Source organism: Besnoitia besnoiti, chromosome VII, assembly GCF_002563875.1.
Source record: "Besnoitia besnoiti strain Bb-Ger1 chromosome VII, whole genome shotgun sequence".
Classification (NCBI taxonomy): domain Eukaryota; phylum Apicomplexa; class Conoidasida; order Eucoccidiorida; family Sarcocystidae; genus Besnoitia; species Besnoitia besnoiti.
Window position 1 is genome coordinate 3,235,753 of NC_042362.1, and position 24,035 is coordinate 3,259,787.

At 56.5% G+C, this 24,035-nt stretch overlaps 2 protein-coding genes across 2 annotated transcripts; one reads left to right on the forward strand and one right to left on the reverse strand.

The window, feature by feature from the left end:
* BESB_080640 (uncharacterized protein) lies at positions 1-1,390 on the reverse strand (the record flags this gene model as incomplete). The annotated part of the gene is made up of 2 exons (XM_029366426.1): positions 1-672; positions 1,076-1,390. The coding sequence occupies 2 exons, from the start codon at positions 1,388-1,390 to the stop codon at positions 1-3; spliced, it is 987 nt and encodes a 328-aa protein (XP_029217857.1).
* Positions 1,391-8,006: 6,616 nt separating this feature from the next.
* Positions 8,007-22,429, forward strand: BESB_080650 (acetyl-CoA carboxylase ACC1; the record flags this gene model as incomplete). The annotated part of the gene is made up of 14 exons (XM_029366427.1): positions 8,007-8,926; positions 9,166-9,274; positions 9,754-9,909; positions 12,202-12,432; positions 12,718-13,073; positions 13,927-14,242; positions 14,534-14,953; positions 15,205-18,495; positions 18,869-20,068; positions 20,409-20,837; positions 21,100-21,174; positions 21,397-21,539; positions 21,783-21,907; positions 22,284-22,429. The coding sequence occupies 14 exons, from the start codon at positions 8,007-8,009 to the stop codon at positions 22,427-22,429; spliced, it is 7,917 nt and encodes a 2,638-aa protein (XP_029217858.1).
* Between the last annotated feature and the right edge of the window lie 1,606 nt (positions 22,430-24,035).

The window sequence follows — 24,035 nt, forward strand, 5'->3', positions numbered from 1 at the left end:
CTACCGGCTTCCACTGAATCCTGTCGTCCTCTTCTGGTTGTGGAGTGCAGGGCCACTTCCGCTGTCGTCTTTCCTGCTGTATCGACCACCTGGCCCTGTGCCTGCCTCTCGCCTTCGGCCGTCAGGTAGAGCCTTCTCGGGGCTCGTCCCCCGGAGGAGTTGGTGCTGAAATCGGAAAGAGAGTATACAGCTGCAGCCTGGAGGTATGCGCCTGATACCAGGCAGGCACACAGCAGCTGCGAGTCTTCCTGAGTAACCCCACACCAACGACGCCAGCTGCAGGAGCCTCGCCCGCAGCGCTGCAGCACCTGCGGCCGATGTCACTCCTGCGTTCGCGTCTTCGAACACCTTGGCAAATTCTTTCTCCCCTGTCCCTCTCCTGAAGTTACCCTTCCACGGTCTGGGATCCAAACGGCTTGAAGAGATCCCGCTGTCGACGGGCGCCTCTGCGGTCGCTGCGCGCGAGCAAGGGACACGCAGGTACACGCGGGGGGCAAGCGGCAGGCCGGAGGACGAGAAGGAAGTCCGGACGAACAAGGAAGCAGCGGCGAAGCCGGCGATCGCGTGGACGGGAAAGGCAGCGAAGGCGACGAGAGATGGGGAGCAGTCGACGCCAACAAATGCACGCGCGATCGAATGGAAGATAACTCCTGCGGCCAAAGGTAGTGCGAACTGACGAAAACCGGGTGAGCCAGGGAGAGGTTCGTCAGAAACCAGGAACCTTGGAACTGCAGAAACGCAAGGAAGAACATGACACACGAGAGGGCATAGCTAAATAGAGGTGGAAGATGCGGGGGGCCATGCGTCCGGCGGCACGCACCAAATGTCACAATGTGCATGGTGATCCATGGAATGCTCAAATAACTCAGCACTCCTCTAACAGAGAACGCTCTGCGTCTCCCTTGACTGCATATATCACCTGCGTCCCCACAACTCCCTCCCGTGGTCAATCGAGGCATGCTTCGTCAGAAGCCTGTGCCAGTGTCTACGCTTTCATCTGCCCCCGTTCGGCTGCATGCGAATCTACGTAGCATGGCACCTGAAGCACTCTCTGGGCTCCAGGCGCTCCGCGTACCTTATCGTAGTGAATAACGGTGTGAATCGAGTCGAGTTCTCGTCGACGGAAAGAAATTCGGGGCAGCGGAAGCCGCCAGGAACCACTGTGTCGCTCCTCGCCAGTGCCGCGTCTTTTGTGTCTCTCCCGGGCGATGTCTCCCGAGCAGTTCGATTTATCTTTCTGTTTCTCCCCATGCCGTGACTGGGCCGTGTGACGCTCTAAGCCACTTCCAGGTTCGCGACTCCCCTCTTCTGCGGAAAACTGCGAGGGCTTCCACCTCTTCGCCTTCTTCTTTCTCTTGTGCTTCTTCCCCTCGGGTTCGCAGTGTTTCATCTGTTCTAACCGTACGTCTGCTTGTGTCTTCACTAGGAGTTCTCCCATTTCCAACCAGAAGAGACCCAGGGTGACAGAGAGGACACCGCGAGTTCTCAGGTGGTGGTGACGATATCGAGGTAGTAAGGGAGAGTCCGCTGTGCTTTGCAAGCAGATGAAGCAGAGTGCGTTTCCTGACAGACCGAGATGACGAAAAACTGTGCGAGGAAGGACGGCGAGGCCTGGTGTCCAGGACAACAGTCTGCAGGAAGCACCGTGACAAGAGGACTTGTATACGAAGACTATGCAAACAGACGTCTATGTAAATAAATAAACTTTTAGCTGCACACGTGCTGCCATAGACCTGTTGCTAGGAAATGCAGGAGGGTGCTTATCTGTCCAAACTACCCTCAGGAAAAATCTCGCATACGCAGAGAGGAGACAGCTGGGGCTTTTCATGTGTATCGCGAACCCAGAGTCTCCACGCAGTCAGCAGGAAACGGTATTCAGACAGCTCCACGTCCACGCGAGACAGGAAAATGAAGGACCAGACCAGAAGACAGCAACGTTTCAGGAAAAAGCGACCACGCAGGAGAAGGTGCGATATACCAGAGGATAAAGGCACTGCGAAGGGCGGTTTTAGAAGGGCAACACTGATCGTGGATGCTGAAAAAACCCGAGAAGGGTATGCAACGATGGCGGGACTAGAAGAATCATGAGCTCACCTCTTGTAGTGTGCAGTCCGCGTGCTGCCCTCTGCCTAGAACAAGCGCCCCCGACTGGCGATAGAATTTCTGCGCCGTCTGTGCTCTCTTGTTGAGGACCTTTCCCGTCTAACCTGCTGCCCATTCCTCGTCGGCATCGTCGCTGGGGCACGCTAGCAACTCCAAACAGCCAAACGCATACGGACACGGTTTGGTTTCTGCGCTGCCAGCTCCTCCGTCCTCACAGTCTTGCCGAGCAGCAGCAAATGGGCCTCCGATAAGTGTTTTGCTTCCACGCTCCTCTCGTTCTCCGCTCTGTCCGCAGGCTGTTGGCGATATCGACAACACCAGCCTGTTCACTGTCTTCTGTCCCCTGTTGTCCTCTGTTGGCTCTCTGGGGTCTTCTTCGGAAGGTGAAGTCGATATTTTCTCTGTTGGTTCCTGCCTCGATAACTTCTCCTCTCCTGCTGCACAGACTTCGCCTTCTGCAGCTGGCGACGAAGCCGAAAGAGGAACTGCCGAAATGGCGTTAAACTGGGGGAGGAAGCTACCTCCTCCAGAAGACTTACACATGCACCACCTACACTCGAATCTTGGAACTGATAAGAGAGACGGGGCAACACCCACCAGATGAGAGAAAAATTTAGCACGCGTGCCTTGAGGACTTGGCACGGTATCATGTCCTTTGACCACCTTGCCATGTGTCAAGTTTTTCTCAGAATGCAGTGCTGGTGACACCTGCACCGTTTCGCCTCTCGTCTTCTCTCGTAGGTGTTCAATCCCGGGGTCTTCATCTGCTCGCGTACGTCTATTGGTCATCTGATCGCTACTCTGTTCCGGACCGCCTGCTTCAGCGGCAATTTCTCTTTCTTCTCTCCGGGTTTCTTCTCGTATGCATCTTCTGTCCTTCTGTTTCCTCTCTCCCCTGTCGGGAACGTTCTCGAGACTGCTTCCCGTTTCCATCCCCACCTATAGTTGCTGCAGCAATCGCTGCTGCAATGGGCTCATTGGATGCTTCCCCGCCTGGACTTGGGTCGGGTGTTTGCACGTATTTTGACAGAAAATTGAGAGCTGGTGTACCTGTGCGTGTGTTTTTTTACAATTTTTTCCTGGGTTAACAGCAACGAACCGAGAGGAGGCCCGCGCTTGATTGGACGAAGCAGGTGCCACCGTGTCCCTTCTTCCCACCTTCTCCATTTATGAAAAAAAATGTGAGGAGCATGTATATGAGTCGTCTGGAAGGGTTCACGTGTGTCTCCTTCGGTAGGTTCATGCACACACCGCGGACTACCGGTAGCGGTGACCTATTTGCACGTCAGCCTAGCATGGAGGAAACCGCGTATAAATGCCCTTCTTAACATCTGCAGGAGTAACCGGAAAACATTCCAAGCTAACTCCCTACGTCAGCATCTCCATGTTTTTCCAAAGGGCACTGTATGCTCGATGAGAAGGGGAAGCGCTCGGCATAACTGTTGCGTTTTTGAGAAGAGACGCCACGTGGGGTCTGGTAAACATGGGTGAAAGACAGAGACCGAAGGAGAACCGAACGCTCCTTACATGTGCAAACAGAGAAAACAGGTTACGCACACCTAGCATTTTCCATAGTCATGGGTGTGCCGGCAGCACTGCCACAACGCATGTTTCAGCACGCCTGCTACAAACTTACGCGAAGCGGCTGCGCCGATAGGTCGTCGTATGTGCTGGACGAGCCACGCTCCCCTGAGACCGGGGGCGAAAGGGAGCAGAACGATGACTGACGGGAACCACAGGTACGGGTCGAAACTCGCTTAAAGTCCAGCAAAGGAAATGTGAACGCTGATACGGGTATGAAGGAGGTGTGACGCAGCTGCAACGCATCTGCTGTTGATAGAGGAAGCGCCACCGGGGCACACATTCGTCATGGTGCAGCAAGTGAGTACGGCATGCAAGCGTCGCAGTTCCCACCGACTGTAGAAGGGAGCGTGCATACGAGACACACAGAATATAAGAGTCGTCATTGCTCGTAGAACGTATCGTCCTCTTCTGTCTCTCCCACGAGCTTACCGGGCTCGTCCTCGATTGACCGCTTACGTGAGGGACCGCACAAGTGGACGTGGCCTCCTTTCGTAGCCTAGACATCTAGGCAGCTAAACGGTGATGTTTCTACATGATGCGTACCCCAAACCTACAGTCTTGCCGCAGTGGGGGCTTATAGTTTGGCTTGAGCCCGTTCGTATCGAGAGACCTTCATGCGGCCTCGTTTTCTCTCGTATGTTGAGATAAGGGCTGCGGCCAGCGCCGGACAACGTGATGGAAAGGTTTGTGACGTCGTATCGAGACGAGGCGGCGCTCCGACCGAGCGGACGGTGGAGGTAGCAGAGCACAGCAGCGTGGTCGCATTGTCTTCGCTTTGCGTCGGTCCAAAATTGACGCTTTAGGTGCGTTTTACACGCGCGACATCATGTGTAGGTGTCGGTTTCGGCAGCGGGCGTCGGCGTAACAGAAACCTGAGGCTCGCGCAGTGGCCCCGCCGTCCCACCTCATCGGAGGCGCGTCCTCAACAAACACATTATGGAGCAGAAGGAGTTTGAGTGGCTGAAGTACGACGTACAGGAAAAATGCTGGAGCATATATAGCGGAACAATACTCTTCTGACGGGGGAGCAAGAGACTAGGGCGGGGAAAGAATCCACGTCATGCGTTGTGTGAAGCCAACGCCTCTCCCTTTCCACCGCGCCGACTGAAGAGCGCGAACACCGCTGCTGTGAGAGGACTACGTACAGTCCGCTGCCTGATGAGGTAGTGCAGTGTTTAATTTCCTCGAAAGATAACTAGAAAAGCGTCTTGAACGGCTTCCAGGGAAAGGGGAAAGAATGAACACACTGAAACAGTCTAACAAAAGTTTGAGAGTCACAGTCCCCAGTAGTTTGTCTGGTAGAGTGGGGATTTTCCCAGAAGGGACATTTTTTTCGCGTGGTTGGTGAATGTTCAAGAATGAGTTGCCTCCATCAGATACACAGATGCGCTCATATTTTGCCCGTACCCGTTTTGCTGCAGTATATGTGAGCCACAGCAGGTTGGCCATGGCGCGCACGTTTGCGGGAAACTCTGAGCAGCAACATTCGTTCAATTTGGAAAATTTGCTGCATCTACCAATCCGTGGGAGGAGCTACGATTTCCGATCTAGCTCGCTTCGTATGTAGGTGAACTCGTGGTTCTGATAATCGTTGAATGCGCAGGTACTGCCTCCCTTTTTCGTCATATGAGAGGACTAACACATGTAGGGGCGGCAGGCGTGGAACGGAAAGCGCACCCTAAGAGCCATAATACGCGGGAACGCCAGCTTGTTCCTTCTGTTGGGATCTGGCATGGTGGCCAGGGCGCTAGACGACAAAAGTAGAGCCATCGTAGGAGACCTGATTACAATGGGGTTTGCTCCCTCTAACCGTTTTTGCAGGGGGATAGGAAAGTGTGCTTCGCACCATTGGGTCGTCTCCCTCATGCAGATGCATCTGTGTGATTTCACATGACGACAAGGCGGTTTCGCGTTTGGCCTGCCTAGCCTACCGCACATCCTTAAGGAACACCACAATGCATTATGTTATTTTCTCTCATCTTGCAGGGCGTTCAAATTATTCTGCAAGCACACTGGTTACCACCGTTCTGAGATGTCACGTCTACCCTGAACTTCGTGAGCTGAAGTTCACCCGAACGACAATTCCGGCCGAAGACCCTTCCGGGGGCAGCGGCTCGAGGGGGTGTTGCCGTGTCGTCTTAACAATCAAATGCACTGCATCGTTACACATAACTTGGCAACAAGTGCCATTAGTAATTCTTCAAGAGGTCCATTTGTCCACTAGAGCAGTGACGGTAGAAACGCTACGGAAGGCGTCGCCTTCAGCTGACCACCGGCCGTTTTACAGGACTCGGTCGACGACTCTCGTGGGTACTTTCCTTGAGTCTGCCAAATTCATCTCAATCTCCGCCGTCTCGGGAGTGTTAACGGCAAATTTCAGAAGGCGATGCGTAGGTCATAGAGACGTACGATCAAAATGTGTATTCCTTTAGACCCGGAGTGCGGACCCAAGTCTAAGGGGGACTTCAGGAGACCCGGAGCCGCAGATTTTCTTGGTGCATAGAGAGGTTCATTGCCATGTGTGTCCCGAGCGTCTTAAAAATGGTCGGGGAGAGGTTCGTCTCTCCCAGCACCTGGATAGTACTGTTTAATATAAGGGAATTCTACGGTGCTCCGCAAAAGACGCAGTTTACTTGGGCCGCGAAGCAGAGACGGTGTCTTTTCTTTGTGGAAGCGCTGTCCCATTACACGTACCAAAGTATGCATTCTGGCAGTCTAGTGTGCAGATCCTGTAAAAGGTGACAAGCCCAGCGAGTACTGAACAACTGACTTAGGGGAATACTTGTAAGAAAACCAGAGCATGAATGAGGACACAACACTCTGACTTGTGCCTACGGCAGCTCTCGCCACCGACGTACAGGGGCCAGCAGGCACTGTCTGAATAGACGTATCATTGCCTTCGAGTTCTCATCCCCTTCAGCTGTCTTTTTCTCTCGATTTTTAGAGAAGGGCCCGACTACTCCAAACTGTGAGTCTGGAGAGTTACAGTTACACCCCCCCCCCCCCACCCCCCAAACCGGCGGGTAAACAGGCGGTGATACAGCTTTTTGTCCGCTTCAGGCACAAAGCTTTCATCTCCCCTTTTCAAAAAAAGACTACCTGTTTTGATTGGACACACTTCCCTTCCAGAATCACTCTTAGCTGCTGCAATTTCAATGTCTCCGGCGTAGTTGCCCAATGATCTTGAGCACTATTGTTAAGTTCGAGACGACCGCGGGTTGAGGTCCCGCGGTCGTCTCCTCAGTCGTGCGTGCATCTAAACATCTGATATCCAGAGAACAAACAGAAATGAAGGCTCTGTTCGATGTCGGGGTGTACTGCTCGTTCTCGTTCTGGTGAGGTCTTGCGCGAGGACGGCACCCAGCAAGCAGACCCCACAGGCCCCCGTCCGACGGGGGGGCTCTCACCAGGAGACCAGATAGACTAGGACGAACGACGACGGACGATGGGGCAGAGAAAAGGAGGAAACAGAGGTGAGGGAGAATCCAAGGGGAGTGGAAAATCGCCACACGGCTGATTTTCTCTTGACCTAGAGGGAGCGAGAGCCGGCGTCGTCTTGCTACGCAGTCGAGGCCGCACGTGCAGCTGCCCTCCGTCTGGGCGTCATACGCTGCTCTGAGGGGAGAGGGGCAACTTCCTTCCGTCCTCCTTTCACATTTCTACCCGTTTCCCTTTTTGCTGTTTTTCACAGTACTCTGTGTGTTGCTGCAGACAATCTCGCCCTTTCTTGTCTCCGAGTTGCGCTCCCTCGCAGGGATTTTTCGCCGTGTTTCTTCGACAGGTTTGCTTTTCTGCGACTGACTGAGAGAATCCGGGGGGAACGCGCCACTCGCGCTCGCGCCCCGTTTGTCTCTGCTCGGAGGCGTGCGGTGTCCTCTTGGTCCTCCGTCCTTTTTCGGTTACCGGGTCCGTACACTCGGGACGGAAGGACCCTCCAATGTAGAAAAAGCAGCGGGTGTTCGCGCGCCTGTTTGTTTGGAAACGTGACTCTTTCTCACTGGTGTGCACAAAACACCGCAGTCAGGACGGTGGCGAGACAGCACGGGGCCTCTCGACCGCCACGCATCTCGAACCGGGAACATGTAGCACAGTAGGCTGCTTCGATTCGTTTTCGAGGGCCTAAGGGACGGGCGCCAACTACGTGAAACTTCGTTTCTCGCCAATGAGAACAAGGGAGGGCGCCCCCCGACACAGCGGGCCGACCCTGCTTCCGTATGCTTCTGGCTCCAGGACACGCGAGAAGGAACGAGCGTGCCAGGGAGCTGCCTCCTCGCTTCGGGTTGCGTGCAGTTTTTTCGTCTCCCTTCTTCCCCAACTCCATGGCAGAGAAGCACAGCCTCTCTTCTCTGGCCGCCCAGTTCGCCGGCGGAGCTTCTCGGGCGCTCGCCGGGAGCTCGCGAGGGCTTCTCCTGAGTGCTTCGCGTCCTCGGTTCTCTGTGTCTTCTCCAGAGTACAGGGGAAAAGAAGCCAGCCACCAGAGCCCCGGGTGCGAGCGCCCACACAGGGCGACGAGATGCAGGGGGAGACCGACTGCCTTCGTCCTCGCTCTTCTTCTAAGTCTCGCGCTGGTTTCCTCGCAGACGTCCGCCCGTCCCACACAGAGCGCGCCCGGGCTCCTCCCGTACTCTGCTGTAGCGCGGGATGATCCTGCAGCTGCTGCAGAGCGAGACAAGCAAGCGGTCGCCTTTGTCTCTTCGCGTCCAGCCGCCCTTTCCTCGGTTTCCTCTCCCGCTCCTTCCATAGCTCGTCAAACTCTGCCAGACACCCAAGAGAGCGAGTCCACGCCCCTTGCGCCCGCTCGCGACGGCTCCTTCGGGAGAAGACGACTCCCTCTCCTGTCTCCCTCTCCACCCCGACGCCGCTCCACCCCTGCTTTCCTCTCGTTTTCTGGGCTTCTGCCTGGGCTCTCGCCGCCTTCCACTTGCCCTTCCGCGCTCTCGGCCGCTTCGCCCTCGCGGTCTGCGCCAGCCTCTCTCCAGGCGGAAACTGAGAACAGCATGTGGTGCAGCACCTCCGCCTCGCGAACAGGCAGCCGCGCCGCTGAGACGCACGCCCGAAGGACCGCGCTTTTTGACCGACCCGACTCTCGCGCCTCGTCGGCGCAGGCCGTTCTCGAGGCGCCAGGACACGCGGAGAAGCCGGGGAGGGAAAAGGGCGAGGGAGACGCGTCGTCCCTCGACCGCGGAGGCGCACACAAAAATGCCGAGGACCCCCTCGCCGAATATGTCAAGAAACACGGGTAAGCGCGCGACCTCCTGAGCTGTTTTCCTTCATCTCGCGTTCTCCGCCGCGCTGGACAGTTCTGTCTGTGATGCTGCCACAGAACTACTCTCCGTATGCAGCTTGTTGAGCTCACCAGGAGAAGGCTAGCGTTTGGCCGTCGGGCTCTTTCTGAGACCCCGTGAGCTGGGCTATCAAAAAGTACGCAGACGAGGCGAGTGAACGACGAGGGCGCGCGATTCTGATGTGTGTCTGCAGAGGCAAGCGGGTCATCCGCCGGGTGCTCATTGCCAACAACGGCATGGCAGCCACCAAGTCCATTTTCTCCATGCGCCAGTGGGCCTACATGGAACTGGGAGACGACAAGGTGAGAGGCAAAGTGCGGACGCGTGCAGAAGATCCCGCTAGAGGCTGTCCTGCTGCAACGCCCATATACTATCTCCGCGCAGATACACGTCGACAGATACATATTTGTGGGTAGGGGGAGTGGAGAAATCTGTACAGCGGCATGTACTTTCGATCGTCGCAGAAGGGCATATGTACGCCCTTAGGACATTCAGGAAATCATCGCTATTGTGTTCCTGTATTGTTGCCTTTGTTTTCTGACACGCATCTAACGTCGGCGAGCTGCTAGAGCTTTTTAGCGCGTCTCCCCCTTGACCACTCAACGAGTATATGCACACGGGTGTAACGTCGGTGAAGCGCTCAATCGACTCACATATATTTGTATACATGTTTGCGGGGGATCTGCGTTTGTGGCGTAGACCGGAATTTTGCCGCAAAGTTGGTAGAATGTGGATTCCACGCTGGTGATGACGTTCACTGTCTTCGCTTTGCGTCTTTCAGCTCCTCGAGTTCGTTGTCATGGCGACGCCGGAAGACATGCGCGCGAATCCCGAGTATGTTCGTCGAGCGGACAAAATCGTCGAAGTGCCTGGCGGCCCGAACCGCAACAACTACGCGAACGTTGACCTCATTTGCCAAATAGCGGCTCAAGAGAAGGTGGGAAAACGCAGAAATTCGTGAACGCACCGCCCGTCAGCTCTGCCTTTATTTGCTTCCCCTCGAAACGCCAGCGCGGTTTCGTGCGGGGCTGCACAGCACGGATGCCTGGGAGTGCTGACGCATGCCACACTTCCGAGAGCGAGCGGCTGTGGAAGCGGCTGGCCGCGCGCAAGAATTTTTCGAAATCGCTAAAGACCCGCAAGAGAATGCAGGCGTCTTGAGAACTAGCTCGTGCGCCAGCGTCTAGTTTTCAGTGTTCATATGCCGTAGCTACATGGTTTTCCCGAATATAAAACTCTCACGTGTGTCCGCTTGGCATGTTTGCTCGTGTGAACTGAGTTATACAGCCACCAGCGTTCGTTTCCGTTCTCCTCTCCTCTGCCTCGCTGCTGCCTGTGCCCGCCCGTCGACCGGCGCCCGCTGGGGGAGAAGAGGCTCGCGCCGCCGCTGGATCGTCGCTCTCCTCTACTCGGAGGCGGGACGCGGCAGGCGACAGATGCGCGAACCCCGGAGAGATAGGTTCCCTGTCTCTCTGGTGTCTTTGTTTCTTCTCGCTAACTCCACTTCCCAGCGAAAAACGCATTCAGAGATCTGCATAGTGCCCTTCGAGGCGGCCCGCCTGTTCCTGTTGAAAGCGAGAAATCGACTTCGGTTTCTTTCTCTCGGCAGATCGGCGCTCCCTGGAGCAGCAGGCCTACCCTCTTGGGGTCTCCATTGATCTGACAGTTCGCGCGTTTCTGAGTGCTTGGTTGGTTGTCTCCTCGTATCGATGTTATAGGTACGCTGTCGTGTTCATTCTTTCGTTAGTCTATTAGCTCCATGCGATTTCCCTCCTGCCGCTCGTTGTGTGTGCATGAATCTTGCGCCCCTCTGCTGTTCTGTATGCCTGCGGTGTCGCTGGTTGAGAAGCAACTCGCCGTTCTCGTGTATCACTTCTTATGCCTGTCATCTTCCCCGGCCCGGGTAGCGATGACGGAGTAGTCTAGAGGCTGAGAGCGCAGATAAAATCGGCGAAGCCCAGTGAGAAAGGTTCCCTGTCTCTCTGGTGTCTTTGTTACTTCTCGCTAACTCCACTTCCCAGCGAAAAACGCATTCAGAGATCTGCATAGTGCCCTTCGAGGCGGCCCGCCTGTTCCTGTTGAAAGCGAGAAATCGACTTCGGTTTCTTTCTCTCGGCAGATCGGCGCTCCTTGGAGCAGCAGGCCTACCCTCTTGGGGTCTCCATTGATCTGACAGTCTGGCAGTCCGTGACTGTTGCTTTATGATGCATGTATCAAGTGGTGCATTTTCGGTGTCTGAGATTCCCGGAAGGATGAACAGAGGAACTTATTGTCACTACCACTGAGGAGCCTCGGCTCCCTGATTTGACTCACCCCTCAAATTTATCTGACTTCAAAGACGGGACCTGTACGTTAGGACATCCTCTCAGTTTCGTCGTGGTTTGTTCTGCTGGGGCGATGCCCGTTTAGTGTTTTGGCTGTCTTTCAATCGTTGAATGTATCGTGACTTCGCGGATATCCTGGAGGATGAACAGAGGAACTTATTGTCACTACCACTGAGGAGCCTCGGCTCCCTGATTTGACTCACCCCTCAATTGTACCTGACGCTAATGAGGATATCCACGTGTGACCCTTCGCTACGTCGTTGGCCTTCCGCTATGCATTGTGCTTCATTTGCTTCGTGCCACTATTTACTTCCGCGGTTCAACCTGCATCGTCATTGGGTGTATCGTGACTTCGCGGATATCCTGGAGGATGAACAGAGGAACTTATTGTCACTACCACTGAGGAGCCTCGGCTCCCTGATTTGACTCACCCCTCAATTGTACCTGACGCTAATGAGGATATCCACGTGTGACCCTTCGCTACGTCGTTGGCCTTCCGCTATGCATTGTGCTTCATTTGCTTCGTGCCACTATTTACTTCCGCGGTTCAACCTGCATCGTCATTGGGTGTATCGTGACTTCGCGGATATCCTGGAGGATGAACAGAGGAACTTATTGTCACTACCACTGAGGAGCCTCGGCTCCCTGATTTGACTCACCTCTCACCGTCCCTGATACTGCAGCCCCTTTTTTTCGGTTCCTCCTGCAAGCGACGACCCTTCTGTCCAATGCGTTCTCGCCTTCCGCGAGCTCTGATGACTCCTCACAGCGCACGTCTGGAGGCGTGTCTGAGGAGGGGAGGCAGGTCCTCAGTGAGCGACTCGTCCGTCGTCGATCTGTCACGTAGCCTGCTGTTGCCTCTGTGCGCCCTGAAATTTATTTTGTCTTTTTTCGTGTTTCGGCAGGTCGACGCCGTGTGGCCTGGCTGGGGGCACGCCTCGGAGAATCCGAACTTGCCGCGGAGACTGAAAGAGCTAGGCATCACCTTCATTGGGCCTAACGCGGCTGTGATGGCGGCCCTGGGCGACAAGATCGCCGCGAACATCCTCGCGCAGACTGCCGGCGTTCCGAGCATTCCCTGGAGCGGCGATTCGCTCAAGGCGCACCTCGACGCGTCAGGCTCCATTCCCAAAGAAGTAAGGGTAAAAGCGCGAAGAGGACAAAGACGGGGCTGGGCTCGCGCCGACCCCGCGGTGCCCACAAGACGGATAGGGTCGCAAGCGAGTGCCGAGGCTCTGCAACGATGCCTGCACCAGTTTCATATTCACAAAGATTCATGTTTATACATTGAGGTATGCACACGTGATGACTACGCTGGCTCCCATACGGGTAGCTATACATATATATATATATATGCGCATGTATGTGGAGAGGCGCGTGCCCCCATGCAGGACGCGGCGGTTCGTGGCGTGTGCCTCCAGGTTTTTCAGCAAGCCACTGTGCAGAGTGTGGAGGACTGCGAGAAGGTGGCGGCGCGCATTGGCTACCCGATGATGATAAAGGCGAGCGAGGGAGGCGGCGGAAAAGGCATTCGCATGGTGGATCGCAAGGAGCAGCTGAGAGCGGCGTACGAGCAAGTTGTAGCCGAAGTCCCAGGGTCGCCGGTCTTCATGATGCAACTCTGCACTGGGGCGCGACACATCGAAGTTCAGATCTTGGGCGACGAAGATGGCCAGGCCGTCGGCTTGAGCGGCAGGGACTGCAGCACGCAGCGACGCTTCCAAAAGATATTTGAAGAGGCTCCGCCCACTAGCGTCGTTCCGCCGCACACGATGAAGTAGGTGGCGCGAAGTCACTTTGACTGTTGATGGCGCGGGCAGCTGCATCGAAAACATATAGACTCTGCGAGTGGTGTGCGAATAGATGTGCCTGGTGCGCGCGGACGGGAGGAAGCCACGGATCGCTGAACGGTTCAGCTCGTATCGATGCGCTTTTCGTGACTGCTCGCTTGCGCACCTGACTTAGGCAGCAAGGTGAAGGATAGAACGGAAACGTAGAGGAGATGTCGTACCCGTAGGCACGCTTTTGAACCCCTTCGCAGCTCTCACCCATCAAGGCGTCAAGCAGGTGTGCGAGAGCCAAACGCTCTCGTCAGTTTTCGCCTTCCTTCCTCCGATTCCATTTACAAGGGGACAGATTCTGGAACTGGGGCAGTATCCCGCTCACGACATTTGCTGAATTCACGATCAACCTCAAACTAGAGAGGGCGAGAGAAGCGACGGTTTCAGATACGGGGGGGTGCGCCACAGTTGGAGATCGTGTATTGTCGTCATCGGGTTTCGCAGCACGCTTTTAAGCCCCCTAGGGGTTTTTGGTCCCTCTGGGGGGTCAAGCAGGTGTGCAAGAACAACTGTTCTCGTCAGTCTTCGCCTTTCTCCTCGAGGCTTGCCTTCGGTGCAGAGAGAGGCAGTATTCCGGGAACGATATCGTGTGGTTTCTGTATCACCTGGCCTTTGTTTTTTATTTAGTTCTGCGCATCTGCGCCCGTTCTTGTGGATGTTTCCTGAGGCAGGCTTGTTTTGCTTTGTGCTGCTCCGCTGTTTCACGTTTGCGTTTGAAGAGGCCATTCCGGGCTAACACGCTCCGGGACGCTAAAGTGCCGATTCATGTGATTTTTACTTTATTTTCAGAGAGATGGAGAGGGCAGCTCAGCGCCTGACGCAGTCGCTCGGCTACGTGGGAGCAGGGACGGTGGAATATTTGTATAACAGAGAGCAGAACAAGTTCTTCTTTCTCGAGCTCAATCCTCGTCTCCAAGTCGAGCATCCTGTGTCTGAGGGCATCACGGGCGTCAACTTGCCCGCTGCGCAGCTGCAAGTGGCCATGGGAATCCCGTTGTGGCGAATTCCGGATATAAGGCGATTCTTCGGGCGAGAGCCGAATGGCACAGACAAGATCGATTTCATGAAGGAGGACTACGTCCCGATAAAGCGGCACGTTTTGGCGGTAATGTGCTCCAGCTTGTTGCCTGTCCTCGAATGCGAGCAAGCGTTCCTACCCGAATGTTCAAGGCGGCGTCAGACATTTCGTGCCTAAGGCTTGCCTGTTCCTTGGCATTGCGTGTGGCGTGTCAGCCACGGACTCCGAGGTACCTTGAGCGGTGCTTCCTGTAAGTGGGATAGAATCGCCTCACGTATCCGTATGATATGCGTTTGTGCGGCTGCGCTGGAGGAGGCGCGAGCGCCCGCACTGGAGGACAGCTTCGTCGCTTTTCTATTCCTGTTTCTGCCTGCGCAGTCCCGCATCACCGCGGAGAACCCGGACGAGGGCTTCAAGCCTACAAGCGGCCGCGTCGACCGCCTCGAGTTCCAGCCGCTGGAGAGCGTGTGGGGTTACTTCTCGGTCGGCGCGAGCGGCGGCATTCACGAGTACGCGGATTCGCAGTTCGGGCACATTTTCGCGGCTGGGCAGAACCGCGAAGAGGCGCGAAAGAGACTGGTCCTTGGGCTGAAGCGCGTGGATGTGCGAGGCGAGATCCGGACGCCGATTGAGTACCTGGTCCAGCTCCTCGAGAACGAAGATTTCAAGGAGAATCGGATCGATACTTCTTGGCTAGACAAGCTGATCAAGCAGCGGAAAAGTCTGGGCGAGAAAAAGGTAGACAAGGCCCACGTCGTTCTAGCTGCTGTCCTCTTCAGAGCCATCCGTGCGCTCAAGGTGAGAAGTGCACTGGGACCGTCTCTCTGCAGGCAGCTGGTCTCGCTTAGTCGGTCACTTCTTTGTGGCGTTCGTGTCTCAAAGCTTCCGTGTGCGCTGGCTCTCTGTCCCTCTCTTTCTTTATCACTCCCTACGTTTTGTGGAGGTTGTTACCCCGTCCTGTGGACGCCACGCTTCCAAATCTGCGCGGTATTTGGGGAGGCCTTTATCTTCTCCTGGCCTGCTTGACCTCGCTGGGTGTGTCTGCACAGGACAAGGAGCAGCAGGTTTTGTCTGCGCTGCAACGCGGGCAGCGGTACATTCACGACTTGGCGTCGCTCAACTCCATCTCGCAGGAGATCGTGTACGAGGATCAGCGCTTCACGTTCCAGGTCGTTCGCACCGGTCCGCAGCTGTATCTGTTGAAGCTGAACGGCCAAGAGGTGGAGTGTCTGGTTCGCGAGCAGCCGGACGGGTCGTTTATCGTTCTCTTTCCGGGGGAGAAGTCGCACAAGTTCAACGGGCGCGAAGAGCCGCTTGGGCTGCGCCTGCAGGTCGACGGCACCACGGTGCTCCTTGCCAACGTCTTCGACCCCTCCGAGCTGCGCTCAGACGTCACAGGCAAGCTCGTGCGGTACCTCGTCCCCGAGCGGGCAAAAGTGAACAAGGGCGAGCCCTACGTGGAAGTCGAGGCGATGAAGATGGTCATGACGCTGACTGCGGGCGAGAGCGGCGTCCTCTCCCACGCGAAAAGTCCCGGCAGCGTCATCAGCACCGGCGACATCCTCGCGACGCTCGAGCTGGAGGACCCCAGCCGCGTGAAGAAAATCAACGACTTCACTGGCGTCCTCGACTTGCCGGGTGCCAGGAAGAGACTTGCGCAGGCTGAGGAGCCCGACGAGGCGGCCTCAGCCGGAGAGAAGGGACTGAGGAGAGAGGAGAGCGCCTCCGTCGCCGCAGCGCCGACTTCGCTCTTTGGAAGCCCAGAAGAGGAGGCTGCCATGCGGCTTCGACTCGCGATGGAGGGGTACGAGCAAGACATCGAGTCGACCGTCCAGAAGCTCGCGTTTCCGGCCGACGTCGATCCGAAGAATCTGCGGGAGAAGAAAGAAAAACTCACCGAGCTCCTCGTGGAGCTCTTCCAGTCTTTCCTCAACGTAGACGAGTACGTCTCCTCCCTCCAGGGAAGTGAAACTGGAGTCGACGGCCGAGAGGGCAACGCCAAGGGGGGCGACGCCGCGACGCTGCTGAAGATGAAGCTGGCGCACAGCCATCTGCAGCCGCGCATCCAGCTCGTGCTCTCTCTGCTGCGAGCTCTGCATACTTTTCCGAACTACTTCCCCGACTGGACGATGCCGGTCTCGCTGGAACTCTGTTTGAAGCGGCTCTCGGCGCTCCACGGCCGCGAGTACGGTCCAGTGGCGCTCGAGGCGGTGCGCCTTCTCCGCTCCTTCCGGGTTGCGCCCTTCGATCAGCGCGTACAGTTGCTGAAGGAGCAGCTGCGCCGCATTCCCTCAGCTGGCGCCCCGTCTCTCTCCGGCGAGGCCGCGAGCCAGGCCGAGCGCGTGGCGCGTTCGAGCACGACTGCGGCTGGCATCGACCTGCTCTCGCATCTGTTTGGAGACGCGGAAGTGGGGCGGCGCGCGTTGGAGGTCGCTGTGCGGCGGCATCACCGTGGCTTCCCCATTACTGCACTCCGCACGGAGGACTTTGAGGTGGAGCGTGAAGGCAAGACGAAGAAAATTCCGATTGCGCTCTGGAGCTTCCGCCAGGGCGACCTCAGCGGCGAGGCCCCGCTGCGTTCAGGCGTCATGGGCGCCTTCGGCAGCCTCGCGGAGATCCGGGAAACGGGTCAGCGACTCTTGGAGAGGCTCAGGCAATACGACGAAGAAGAGCGGCGGAAGGAGGCCGCAAGTAGGCGAAGCCCGACCTGGGCAGCGGCGCCCGGCGCTGTGGGGGGGCGGGTTGCCCCTGCCGACAGCTCACACCGCCAAGCGGAAACCGACAAGGCACAGGAGCCAAGGAACGTCTTCGTCGCCGCACTCGCGACCCCTCTGGACGGCTCAGCCCTTGGGGCGACGCCGAGTGTGACTCACGAGAGCTCGGAACACGGAGAAGTCGCGGAGGAACAACTTCGCGCAGAGATGACCGGCATCCTTAAGTGCCTCGAGCCGTCGCTGCGGAGTGCGGACGTCCGGCTTGCGGCCGTGCACGTGCCTCAGGCGAAGAAGCCCTGTCGCATGTTCAATTTTCTTGCTGCAGAGGGATTCGAGGAGTGCCGGATAAGGAGAGATCTTTGTCCCACTGTCCCCTCGCTGATGGAGCTGAAGAGTCTCGAGCCAGCCTTCAACCTGACGCGCCTCGACGCTCTCGACCCCAATACCCAGGCGTACCTGGCTCTTCCAAAGAAGCCGAGCGAGCTTCACCACAGAGACGCAGCGCCGCCGTCCTCTGCAGCGTTGCCGAAGAAACGCGCGAGTGCGACACAAGCGCCTCAGAACGTGTTCGTGCGTCGACTTATCTTCGAGGACGACGTGAAGAGCGACCTCTCGGATCTTCCGCGTATCTTTCTGGATCTCCTGGACGTGTTGGACCGCTGCTCGAACGACCCGCGCGTCTCGGCCGCGGCGTCGGGGCGCCTCTTTGTGCACATCGTCTCGCCGCTCAGTCTCAAGTCCGCGAAGCAGGCGACAGAGTATTTCCAAAAGGTCATCAAGCGCTTCCAGAGCGAACACAACGAGCGGCTGCTGCGCCTCCGAGTCGATCAGATCGAAGTGAAGATGCATCTGCGGAAAAGCGGCGAGGGCGGCGGCGAGCCGGCGCGCAAAGACAACAACCAGGAGAAAACAGGTGCGTCGGAGTCCTTTGAGAAGGAAAAGGAGAGACTCCAAGTGCTGCGACTGTCTGTCAGTTCGCACCAAGGACGCTGGCTGCAGGCGGACGCGGCAGAAGACGTGCCGCATGTCCTCACGGGGGACCCAATTGCGCACCGCCGGTTTGTCTTCACAGAGGAGGGAGGAAAAAGCGCACATACAGACAGCGAAGAGGGCGGATCTGGGAAGACACAGCCTGGGAGAGGCGGTTCGGAGACTGCAGCCTCAACCAGCGACGACGACGCTCCGCGTTCGAGAAGAAGGGGAGAGAAAGACGGTGACGCAAATGTGCGAGTCTCCGTAGGCCTGAAAGCGCTGCGGGGGGGGACAGCGGAGGCGCTGGGCGGCAGAGATGGAGAGGCAACCAGGAGCCCGTCTCTCTCGGCTGAGTTGGCGGACGCGCACAGGAAGGACAAGGAAGTACTCTCCCTAGCGACGCCCGCCTCGATTGCGCCGCAGCCGGATCTCGCGCTTGGGCAAGAGAAAGGCGTCGACCCCTACCCTGAGTTCGATCGCGTAGCCGTCACGAGGTCGGCTGCGCGGCGCGCCGGTTCCACTTACATCTTTGATTTCCTGGGTCTCCTGGAAATCGCCTTGCTGCAGAGTTGGCAGATGCATCTGAAGGAAAAAGGAGAAAAAGACGGAGGAGCAGGCGGATGGGACGACGCCGTGCCCCGAGATCTCTTCAAGGTAAGTGCACAGCGGCACACATCCCCGAGCAATGATAAAAATCGACGAAAAAAGCGCCACTCGCTCCCGCCGATCCAACAACCAACCTAGGCGACTATTTGCGGTGGAGCACTCAAGCGAGTTTGTCTATATATATTATATATTTACCTGCCGCCACCTAGGAAGTTTAGCATGAGGTCTAGGCCTGCGCTATAGATTAATTCTGGGCCTATCTGTGTCGCAGCAGGTTGTTGGCGCGCGTCGCCAATAGGTAGGTGCATGCCCGCTTGCGTGTGCTCTGTGTCCGCGCACGATTTTCGGATATAAACCGACTATGGAGGCATTTCACGGGGTGTGAGCGGTGCGCGGTTTCTTGTGTTATGGTCGACCCCAGGCTGAAGAGTTCAAGATTTCCGCAGATGGCAAGCTGTATTTGGACCCGGACTGGAGCGTGGCGGACAACAAGATCGGCATGGTGGGGTTTTTGATTACACTCAAGACGCCAGAGTACCCCAGTGGACGGCAGATGGTTCTGCTGGGCAACGACATCACGTTTCAGGGCGGCTCCTTCGGCGTGCCTGAGCACCGCTTCTTCACGCGGGTCTCGGAGTTTTCCCGCCTCCACGGGTTGCCTCGCGTCTACATCGCGTGCAACAGCGGCGCACGCATCGGCCTGTACGAGGACCTGAAGGACAAGATCAGAGTGGAGTGGAACGACCCGGGGAACCCGAGTCTCGGCTTCAAGTATCTGTACCTCGACGCGGAGGATCGCGCCAAACTGCCCGAGGGCGTCGTCACGGGGCACTTTGTGGGCGAGGCCGCGGGGGCGGCCGACGGAGACGAGAGTCGGGCGGGCGCAGAGCACCAGTCGGGAGGAGGACGCAGGCGCTTCGTCATCGACGCCATCATCGGCGAGCCGGACAAGTTCATCGGCGTGGAGAACTTGCGCGGCTCTGGGACGATCGCCGGTGAAACCAGTCGGGCATACGACGAGACGTTCACGCTCAGCTACGTGACCGGGCGTTCTGTAGGCATTGGCGCGTACATCGTTCGCTTGGCGCAGAGAACGATTCAAATGATCCGGGGGCCGCTGCTGCTGACGGGGTACCAGGCGCTGAACAAGCTGCTGGGAAGAGAAGTCTACGCCTCGCAGGACCAACTGGGAGGCCCCGAGGTCATGTACCGCAACGGCGTCTCGCATCTCGTGGTGCAGAACGACCAGGAGGGAATGAAAGAAGTCCTGCGCTGGCTCTCCTATACCCCGAAGACCGCGCGAGACAGTGTGCAGACGGCCCAGGGGTTCACGACCGACCCCATCGACAGAGACGTCGAGTTCGAGCCAACCAAGATGCCCTACGACGTCAGACACATGCTCGCCGGATACTACAGGGACGACGGATCCTTTGTTTCTGGATTCTTTGACCGAAACTCCTTCAAAGAGTACCTTGCCGGATGGGGCAAGAGCGTCGTCGTCGGCCGAGCACGCCTCGGCGGCATTCCCTTCGGCACGATCGCAGTCGAGACTCGCCTAACGGAGGCGAGACAGCCTGCAGACCCCAGCAGCCCCGATTCGCGGGAAAACGTCGTCATGCATGTAAGCAGCCTTGCGTATGCTCGCGCATCTGTTTCTTATGGTGATGCATGCTACCACCTTCCGCGTCGACCCTCAAGGCATCTCTCGCGGCGTGGTCTGTTCGTCCTGACTATGACGACATTTCATGGGTCAGAGATCCTCGGTATATCATGCACACAGCGGCTGGCTGCTCGAGCGAGCTTGGAGACGGCTCAGCGACGACTAAATCTCTCTAGATGCTGTTGTCTGTGCTGGGCCTGTCTTTTATTGTTGGTCGTGTTGTTTTTATAGTTTTCCGTCTTGTGTAGGCCGTTGTCATCGCTGGCAATCTCTCTGCCTTCTGTGCGTCTGCGCTTCGTAGGCAGGTCAGGTGTGGTTCCCTGACTCCGCATATAAGACGGCGCAGGCCATCAACGACTTCAACCGGGGCGAGAATCTGCCGTTGATGATCTTTGCGAACTGGCGTGGGTTCTCGGGAGGGACGCGCGACATGTTTGAAGAAATCCTAAAGTTTGGCTCGATGATTGTCGACGCGCTGCGAACATACAAGCAGCCGGTTTTCATTTACATTCCCCCTCACGGCGAACTGCGTGGCGGCTCTTGGGTGGTCGTGGACCCCACAATCAATCCGCAGAGAATGGAGATGTATGCCGACACGAACGCGCGCGGAGGCGTCCTCGAGCCGCCAGGAATATGCGAAATCAAGTACCGCGCGGCCGACCAAAAGGCGCTCATGCATCGAATCGACGACGTTCTGAAGGAGCTAGACAAGCAGCTGCAAGACTGCCAGGTACGGCTTCTGTCTCGACCTCAGTCGTCTGAAGCCCGTCAGTCAGCCCTAACGTCAAGTATATGCACATGTATATTTATAGTGTGGTGGCGAATATGGGTATATACGTGTTCGAAAACCGGCATAGTCGGCGATGGGCACGTATCGGCTTCAGCATATGAGGCTCCTCTCCTCTCTATGGTGCGAGAGGACGAAACGATGCGTCGGCGCGCCTGTTTGCATTCTCTTCTGGTGTCCTGTGCCTGGCGTGTGGGTTCTCTAGACCGACAGTGATGCGATCGAGCTGAAGGAGAAGATCAGGAAGCGCGAGGCGGCGCTGGAGCCCCTGTATCTTTCCGTAAGTACGGCAGCAAAGTAACTGATGCGATTTTTGGAAAAGGCCACCATCCGGCGGAATGGAATGGTGCTCGGCGGCTCCGGTGAACTGCTCAGCACTCTGTTTTGCAATACACAGGGGCGAAGTAGAGTGGTTCCAAACAGCCATCGTCAGTGGCGTGCGTATTGGGTACCAGCCTCCACATTTTCTTTCTTTTTTCTCCCGTCTGGCCTGTGTTTTCAGATCGCTCGCTTCTATGCGGATCTGCACGATCGGCCCGAGCGCATGAAGGCCAGGGGCGTTATTTCCTCGGTCGTCGACTGGAAGAAGTCTCGCGAATTTTTCTACTGGAGAGCCCGAAGGCGGCTCCTTCAGGACGATTTAGAGTGAGTGAAGCGTGCACATGGGTCTTTTTCTCTGCAATCTCAGCAACCTCGCTGAATGGCGAGGTAAAGTTGACGTGCTGTCAACTCCAAGGGGATGGCCTTGACCGATTTGCTTCTCGCATGGTGCTTTCCTGATTTTAAGCCTGGTTTTTCGCAATTTCGTCGCTGTCCGTTACGCATAGTTTACTGCAATTTTCCGGAGTCATTCCTACATTCTGCCTGTTTTTCTCTCCGTCCACCCAGAGGCCGCCTGTTGGCAGCGGATCCTCGGCTCGACTTTTCGCAAGCGCGTGCGAGGATCGAAGGCCTCCTCGACGCCCACGGTGTCCAAGGCTCCAGCGACAAAGCAGTGTCTGCGTTCTTCACCAGTAAGAAGGGAAACCAGTTATCTCCACGAGAGCCGTGGGCACGGGGGAGAACTCATCTGAGCGCGCTAGTGAAGGAAGTAACTGAGTGAGGCATAGGATATCTAGGGGTCAGAGGGCTTCATTTCGCATCGAATAGGAGCTCAACCGAAAGTGCATGACTCGCTTTGCTGCGGCCTGCCTCCTCTAGAGATTGATGTGAGGACATACAGACTGGATGGCCGAGAGAGCGATATGGCGGTGATCTGTTCATCATATCAGCCATTTTCATTGAAGGCTCGGTACTGTATGTACGTATCTCCCGTGTATGTGTGTGTGCGTTGGTGTATGCCTGTTCCCAATGCTCTTTTTATGTTTGTGCTGCGCCTCCTTGTCGCAGGCGTTCAGGGAAAAGCTACGGCGCAAGAGCTTGTAGACAAATCCCAGCGAGAGGGTGCGGTGGATAAGATCCGAGAAATTCTCGCGTCCTTGCCTAAGGAAGCTCAGAAGGGCGCGCTCGAGGACGCCGTCAAACGAGCCGCTTGAAGAGCGGGGAACCGAAGCACAGTCTTTTTCACGAAATCCGAGAGCTGGAGGCAGAGGAGCGAGGGATCGACCGTGTACGCACCGAAACGCTCTGATAGATTCCTGAAAAAACTTCGGCGATGAAACGGAGGAGTGAGCGGCTGGGTACTTCTGCGAAACGCAGCTCTCTGGAAAATTGTAAAGGAAAGAGAAACGTCTTTCCTCGTGTCGCCGCACTCTTGGTTTGAGAAAAATATGCCATGGGGAGCTCGTGTGGGAGGAGCAGGGAGGCAGGCCATCTGTATATATAGGCCTGAGTAAGCCGCACTCACTCTCGAGAGCGCTCTGAACGAGACCGACCGAAGTAGGGGACGGGACTTTTGTGCTTCTTTCGCGGCGGGGAGAGCCGGTGGATGTTGCCACCTTTGCAGAAAGGCGGAGAATGCCAACGCCCCGACGCAGGGATGTGCGGAAAGGGAACCGTATGCCTGACATAGATGCAGACGAGCGAGAATAGTCTTCTTGTGAGCTGCGCGGAACCTCAGCGAAAAAAAGCTTATACAGAAGAGGGGAGCGAGCTTTCTTTGGGTTGCTTATTAACAAGCTCGAGAAAACGGCCATCTTCCACGGCACGCGGATAGGGATGAGAATTCTCTCGTGTATTCACTGGGAAAACAGCTGTCATCCCCATGTCCTGGTTGGCTTCGGCCGGGATATGGCAATTTGTGGCGAGACCTTTCGTCGGAGAGGGCACACAGAGGTATGTACGTTTTCAAAACAATTGCACGAGAGAGTGCATGTGAAGGCAGGGGAGAACTCTGCGTTCCCCTCTCTTGGTTTCATATAAATCGTCATGAAGCAATTCTAGCGATATCTGTTCATGTATAGACGCGTGTGCGTTCTTTCGTGCAATAAAACTCCCTCTGATTTCCTTCCGATGAAGTGCGACGCGGCTATGAACAGCCTCGTAACGCGTATGCAGTTGTGTTGACTTGTATTGCAGGATGCCTTCGCGTCCGCGCGTGCCTGCGTGCTTGGTTTAAGGAAAATGTTGTATCGTTTCTTAAGCGAAACTTAAAACCGCGTACGCGTAGCAAAACTCTGGTTGAACTGTCCGGTGTTTTTCCAAACCGACAGATACAAAAGGGTCATCCCTCGTTTCCGGGATCCCAGCGTTTCGTTGTCGGTCATCGTCTCGTTCGAGAGAGGAGAGTCGCCGATAGAGCACCGTCGCATTTTGGACAAAGACGACAGTAGCGCATAGATAAGAGCGTTCCCTAACGTATTGTAGCAGACCGACCCATGGCGTGTCCTATGTGCTTCCGCTTGGCTCTTCATCTATATTTGAAGACAAGTAATTGATTTCATTAACCAAAAGGTTGCCCAAGGTCACCTAGATACGGGGCGCATGCTTCAAGATACAAGTGTGTACGCGTGGAGGAGAGGACGGCTTAGCTTTTTGACTGCGTGTGTTTGTGTGCTTGTAGCGTTGCATGTGTGAAGCCCCCGAGACTCTCCCGCACTCGCTTCAGTTCTCGGCTGCGGCTTTCGCGGGAGACGGCGGAACATGTTCTGTAGCACACGCCTCGGTCCTCCTCTGCTTCAGTAGAAAACTCGAATAGGAGAT